The following is a 7537-nucleotide window of genomic DNA, read 5'->3' on the forward strand; positions in this document are numbered from 1 at the left end:
AAAGTTATTTAAACGAAGAAACCTAAAGTATAAATACCAAAATTAACGTTCTCTTAAATTCTCAATGTTCCCGGTAACTTACGGTATGTTTCACAGTTACCTTCTCCAATTTAATGTTACCGAGAATTTTCGAACTCTATGCATGATGGTCCAAAAGGTCATTCTATATATCAAAATGTGAAATTATTTATAAAACTTTTCTGTAAATTGAGTACACCGAATTGTTTGAAACTCCAACACGTGATTACGAAGGCCTTAAGGATGAACATGGTGCTCGTGAAATTCAATTTTGATAACAAAATCACCTTAAGAATTCATTATCGGTTATGGTCCTGTGTAAATTTGTATTATGGTAACGATGGAACGTAATCATTTTTGCATATGTTTCGGAATTATGTCTTTGAAATAATGTAAAACTATAGTCCATACTCGTACCTCGCTTTTGGCATTAAAAGATTTTTGTAGATATCTTTTAAATAACCAAAAGACCTCTTTTAACGCTAAATACGAAATAAGAGTCGATAATAGTGTAATAATGGCAAATTAAACTTTATAATAAAATTGGACACTATTAAAACAACTGGAAAATATTTTATTTGAAACAATAATTATTAATGTCTACTCGCATTCCAATTAAGAAGAATCAGAATCTATGTTAACTGGAACAGAGGAGACTCTTAGTAAATTTGTAACTCTAGCCTCAAGTTTCAACTTATTTTTGTTAAATTTACTTTTATAAACCATTCTTTTCAAATGTTTCAAATTTAGACATTCTTTGAATAGCTTCAACGAAGTAACCAAAGATGCAGGCACCGAAAAAAGTAAATAAGACCGACAAGAGCCCTTATGAACATTTAATTTTGTTTCTATGATAAAAGTCATGTGATAGGTAATTTGCAAATATTTGCACTTTTTTTTAAACCTTTGAAACATTTTAGATTATGGTAAATAACAATCATTTAAAATTGTACGATTAAATATTGAGAAAATAAAAGAATCTTATCTTGATTATTATCGATCATAAGCAAAATAATGAAATCAATCCACAAAATATATGAAAACAAATTTCCATACTTAATCAACAGAAATCGAATTAAGCTCATGTAGACAGCATGCATGTCAGACAATTTTTATTATTGCCATATTGCAGAAGCATCAATTATTTCTGCATTATTCATTTTGTTTTCTCACGGTATAAGTATGAAATTCTTAAATACGACTAAATTTAAATTGAAGTATACATCGATTTACAGCATTAATTCATGCTGCAATTGTGATTTTAACTGCCATGTGCTCGTAGGAATTGGCATCGTACAGCACATTGTAACAAGTACTATATCGTGCATATGTGCATACTATATTGATATGTATGTAAAAAATGGTCCCCTGTTTGTTTGAATTCCTTGTATTGGACTACTTATTTATTTTAAAATGTTAAATCATTTTAAACAATGGAATAATATAATGAATTGTGATCAATATAATAAATGAATATAAGTTTTGTTGCTTTAAAAACATTAAGATCTTTCTGTTTTCACAACAAACTATATTTGTTACATTCATATTGTAATTAAATGTTCATTGCTTCAAATGAATGAGTTGGCATATTGCTATTAATAAGAGCAATCTAATGAAAATCCACTGAATGCATAAGCAGTTATATTACCTGATTAATAATTCTTTTATTCTATAATTTCAAAGCGTAAGAGATACAGTGAAACGATGGAATGATAATGAAAAAGTATATCCCACAGTGTTTTATATCTCACAGAACATATATTGCTTGAAAATAAATATTATCATACTGTACACTTTATTTTCAAGTCAATACCAATTTTGTAATAGTCAGAACTTGATAAGCTATCATTGCTTGTACAAATGATTAACTGATTTTCAATTTGGGTCGAGTTCATCGGGTATAAGAAGTAAAATTTGCTGTTTTAATGAAGCTATTGGTCCTTAGGTTTAGAAGCTTCAGATTGCTTATTCTGAAACAACATAGAATGTTAGAAATTTAGTCTGTTGATTTTAAATGTAATTTGTATATATCGAGTAAATATTTCACGTCTTACCTCTTCATTACTAAGTATTTCCTTTGCTTTGCCAGCTAAAGAACTAACAAGTTCAACTGCAGCAGAACCTGTATCAACTGCTAGTTCAGTAATTTCTGATAAATTTGTTGGTAACTTTAACTTTGGTAATTCAGGCCATGAAATTTGCAGCTGATCATTGTCACCTGGTTTGACTGAAAATGTGAGAAACAAGAATATTTTATCATATGTTATACACGCTTTAATAATTGTTCGGGTAATCGATATTATGGAAATAGGATTTAAAGAAAGAAACGCAAGCTGTAATAAGTGAATACATCTTACTATTTAACTACTTACTAAGAAATCAACTTTGGCATCATTGTAGGATAGAGGATACAGGAATCACGTGATCAATATGTTCCTTTGGATTTGGAGGAAAGGTTTACAATGAAACGTGTATTTAACACTTAGGATCCGGTTGGTTTTGTAAGTTTTCATCCATGCAGGGTTCAACTAAATAAGATCTATTAACAAACTAACAATATCTTCGAAATGAAATTTTTGTTTTATGAAGGTAACTTACTGCCGTAAACAAAATTATAACTTATGTTCACGTAATGTTTCACAAGATCCACTCCTTCTTGAGCTTGCCTTGGATAACATACAGCTGCCATAGTTAAAGCACCTGTACTAGTATATACTAGTTTTTTAAATTTACCACCCCTCAGGCCCAATATCAATCCAGTCAAGCCACCGACGCTAACAGCTCCCAACCGAGGAAGGGTGCTATTCTCTTGTTGCAGGTAATCCAACATGACTAAAAAATAATTTTGAATAGTTTTTATTATATGGTATAAAACAGAAATGTCTTCTTCAAACCCAAGATTTTATTGGAGGAATGAAATATGTAGATAGCTTAACACTTTACCGACCGGAAGCCTATTAATCGGTTTTACGACACTCGTGATCGCCATTTACTTCCAAATTCGCCGGTCGGTAAAGTGTTGTGAAAGTTGAAAACTAATTTTGCAAAGCATAGAAACCCCTTGTACAAATTCTTGCAATAATGTAAAATGATATATGCGATATTAACGACTTACTCTTATATTATTAGTGTTTAATTATATTGAAAAAAAACTGTTTTTATATTTTAGATTTAGATTGTATTTAGATTGCACTATTATTAAAATGCATTTTAAAAATAGATATTATCCTTATAAAGATAAAGTTTATTTTAGAGGTATAAATACTCACGTTGACTATGTTCTAATCCTGTATTAACGGTGTCACTGACTTTATCATTGACGACGTTAACTTCAACAAGAACATCCTGAACAGCTCTTCGAATCACTCCGAAACCTTGTTCTAAAAATGTTGGAGGACAATCATCTGGGCTGAAATACATATCGGTAAGTCTTATTAAGTGGCAACTGCTGCTTGTTTAAAGTTGTCTCAGATATTTATATAAATATCATAGACAATACAGAGACCTTACTTAGACGTAACGTTTTATGATTTAGCTGGAATTAAAACAAAGATTTATGCTGCATCTAAATAAGAACTCAATTGAAAATATGTATGATAAAAGAAAAAGAAATTACTTGCGCTTTACCATGGGATCTCTTTAGCACAAATCTCCTCAAGGGAATAAATAGGTAGTTCGGATGGTCGTATCAATGTTTTCCGTGCCGAATCTTTACTACAGTCCACTGGACAATCTGGTGGCGGAGATGCTGGCTTTACCACTGGCACTGCAGCGCAGAGTCCACAAGGCATCAGAAATTTCTTGAAAAACTTTATACAAATTTACATCCTTATTAAATCAGATGATTACTACATTATCAAAGTAAATTCTTAGACTGGATACACATAAAAAATACTTGCATGTTACTCCAATATACATTCCTGTGTTAGATTAAAGAACATTGTAATAGCATATTTTCTAAAAAAGGTAAACTGCATTACACAATCCTGCTATTATTAATACGCAGTGCTATTAAAAATAAATTTCACGTTATGCAATTTCTTTATGTACAAGCGTATTCTCAGTTTAGTTCCATGTTATTTAACAATTATACAGTTATAAGCCTTTTTAATTTTATTTTTTCTAACAAAGTTAAACAGGAATATTTATCAGAATAAGAGAGAAAAACAATCAAAGGAGGTTAAATTTATGGTGTTCATAATTTACCTTTACTCTGTTCATTTTGAGGCAAAAATTTATTAACTAATATCACCACTAAACGTTTAAATTTCCCGTTCTCTTGATATTTATTGAAAAAGGTGCAATATTCTCATCTTTGATCGTATTAAACTATTACCAGAAAAACTTAGCGAAGACACGAAAGTTTACTGGAGCCATCTAGGATTTGACGTACAAACTTCGATCAGCTGTTTGAACGTTTCAAAAAGGAAGCATAAAATGCATATCCCTGTTTCCACCTGAATCAACGTCTCCTATTCATTTACTAATTTAATACATAACTGCCGCTACTGTTCTTTTGTCAGCAGAAAATGTTGCAAGAAAAAAAAAATAATTGGTGCAGATGGCGTTTTCCAAAAGGCTACTAGCACATAAATACTGCGTTTATACACATTGTTTTATAACGTTACATAACATTATCTGTTTCACGTCATCTGATCTTATAAAAAATATCAATTCTTCATGATTTATGTTATCAGTTTTACGAAATATTCAGTAAACATTGAATGTATTGTAAATTACTTCTTTTAAAAAAAAATCAGGTAGATTCGGATTTAAAGTATATTTGACAGTCATATTATTGACACGAATCTTGTATAACAAGAAACATGAATAAGAACACTTTGCTATTTACGTCTATTCATATTTTGTTTTGAATGGAGAAACCGACATTTTTAAGTAAATATTTATTTATACTTATTGACTTGATCTTTCTTTAAGATTGCTCAGTATTAAACCATTTAAATATTACATTACAAATATGTTCAATAAAATCTTCGTTTACAATTTATTGCGCTTTAACGTAACTGCGTGTTATAATTGATAACTGTTTATTAATTTAGTATTTATTAAGTTAGTATCCTGAAAATACGCAAAAAAATACTTTAGGAAAGGTTTACAATGAAACGTGTATTTGACACTTAGGATCCGGTTGGTTTTGTAAGTTTTCATCCATGNTTACACGACAAAGATGGCGGTACTATTATCTCACAATTACCAATATTCGGTAATTAATCAATAATCTTGTAGCTTTAAATTAATAATAATTGTAATATTTACAATGCACAGATATCTGCTAATTATTTATTGGGAAGTTACAGTAAACATCCTTCCTTATAAAATGTTGAATCAGACTAATATACACAGATATCCATCCATCCATTTACCAAGTCCATTCATAAGATAGCTGAATTAAATGTCATTTAATAGATATTTTTATGAATTATTTTCAGTAATAATCTTAATAACGCTATTTTTTAGTCACACTGCATTCATTAGTCCCATTCACAAACTGCTAGCGAATAAGAAAACTGGACAAAAATGAAATATTCCTAAAATAGGAATTGTAAAAATGAAATATTATACTTACAATTTGAGAAGTCATTATTTACGAAAATTTCTTATCTTGTCGAAGATCAAAACTCTGAAGTATCACTTTGTGAAATACTCAAAACATGTCGCGCGAATGACATCCAAAGCACTATATGAATATGAAACGCAGAAACCATCTCGCATATTTGTTTGAAATCATTTTCACCGAAGTAAAAGGCAAAAACATCAGAAATATCGATAAATTTAATATTACATTGTTCTGTATTTGATAGGTCTTGAATACTGCTGTTAATGGACTTCAATGACATACCTAGTGGTAACATAATGACCATCGCAATACGCAAATTGTTTTTTTGACATTTTTCTATCGATGAATGTAGAACTTTTATAAAAACATTAATTGCAGTTATTTTCTTGTGATAAATACATACTCTTGTATATACCCGACCAAATTCCATCATCGTACCGGGCTGATAATCGTCACAAGGATTAACAGGTTCTCTGCAAGTGATGTCCTTGCCAAACAAATATCCCACAGTGCTGTCCAATATTTTGTGTACGAAATTGTTCATCATGAAATTAATTTCCCCATTTGTCTATTTCTTCCTGTGGGTTCTAGAATAAACTTCAAATTTGACAGATTAATATGCTCGAAAAGGTTACATGATTGAATTAAAAGGGTGAACGCACTACATCTACATTGTTTCTATGTTCAAGCCATTGTCTAGGAAACCTATAATACGATCAAACTTTCATCATATTCTCGTCAAATTTAGTTTAAAACGTTTTCAATGTGATATAAAAGGAAACGCTGTCAAATGATTTCGACCGAATCAATGAAATTCATAATCGTATATTATACAAAGTAATAGATTTCAATGAAAAGTAATGTTTAANTAAGCTATTCTTGGTATAATGATAAAATGTCTTGTACATTATTCTGAAATATTAGCGTTGTTTGATTTTAAATGATTTTGAGTATCAAAGGATTGAATAAGAGTATCCATATTGTATAAGTGCTATAGTTTCAAAATATATCGCTTTAATTCGACCACTGTCAAGGCAAATGACTTTAATCAAACGAAAGTATAAAAAATAATGCGGTCACATTTAAAGTTAACATTTATTAAAGGAACATTTCGAAAATCCGAGTAATATAAGAAATAATCAGGTACACGTAATTAAGCCTTGGGCAATGTATCTATGAAGTATGAAAAGTATCAAACACGCGAATTGATCCATTGACTGAATTTTCTAAATTTTACCATCATTTATTTGTAATGCTATTATCCAAAAGGTGGATGGAAAATTAAACGTCAACAAAATATTCTTTTCCTACATAAACCATAATATCATTGCATATTCATTTTTCAGTTTCTGTGCAAAATGTGCTGACTGCAAAAATATTTAAGTATCATATTCGTTGAACAATTTTCCACAAGCAATCGTTCTACGCGGATATATTTTTCAAAATTCAGAACACGGGACAAAATTCAGGAGGGAGTAGTCGACCATGTTGGCGTGTTCAAGTGCCGAACATCACAGCGTCAAAATAATTAAATAATATGCTGGTTTAAACGTGACAAATTGAAAATTGAAAATTGTGTTGTTCTCTAAAAACGATTAATGTTCCATGTGGTTCGTAGTTGCAAGGAAAAAACTGGGAAGGCGAAGAAAAGAAAGCAAGATAAACTCGTCGTTTCGTTTTGTGGAACTTGAAAAATTGGTTCTTTTTAAATTCATTAACGTTATTTTTCGTTCAGCAAAAGAAAGCAAGATAAACTCGTCGTTTCGTTTTGTGGAACTTGAAAAATTGGTTCTTTTTAAATTCATTAACGTTATTTTTCATTCAGCAAAAGTAACGATAAAACAATGATGATGTATGTTAGAATATCTATGAGTAATTATTTGTTGCTATTAATTGTAGAGAAAACGATTAAAAAGCTAACCTAGATTACAATAATTACCG

The 7537-nt window shown here is 30.1% G+C and overlaps 1 protein-coding gene across 1 annotated transcript; it reads right to left on the reverse strand.

Annotated features, from left to right (window-relative positions):
* Positions 1-1756: 1756 nt before the first annotated feature.
* On the reverse strand, positions 1757-4401 carry LOC105702605 (MICOS complex subunit MIC27). The gene is made up of 6 exons (XM_012430284.1): positions 4225-4401; positions 3646-3827; positions 3288-3427; positions 2617-2850; positions 2073-2245; positions 1757-1988 (listed from the first exon to the last, which is right to left on the reverse strand). The coding sequence occupies exons 1-6, from the start codon at positions 4237-4239 to the stop codon at positions 1950-1952; spliced, it is 783 nt and encodes a 260-aa protein (XP_012285707.1). The 5' UTR covers positions 4240-4401; the 3' UTR covers positions 1757-1949.
* Between the last annotated feature and the right edge of the window lie 3136 nt (positions 4402-7537).

The sequence above is a fragment of the Orussus abietinus genome, unplaced genomic scaffold, assembly GCF_000612105.2.
Source record: "Orussus abietinus isolate OABI.00-Male unplaced genomic scaffold, Oabi_2.0 scaffold826, whole genome shotgun sequence".
Lineage (NCBI taxonomy): Eukaryota > Metazoa > Arthropoda > Insecta > Hymenoptera > Orussidae > Orussus > Orussus abietinus.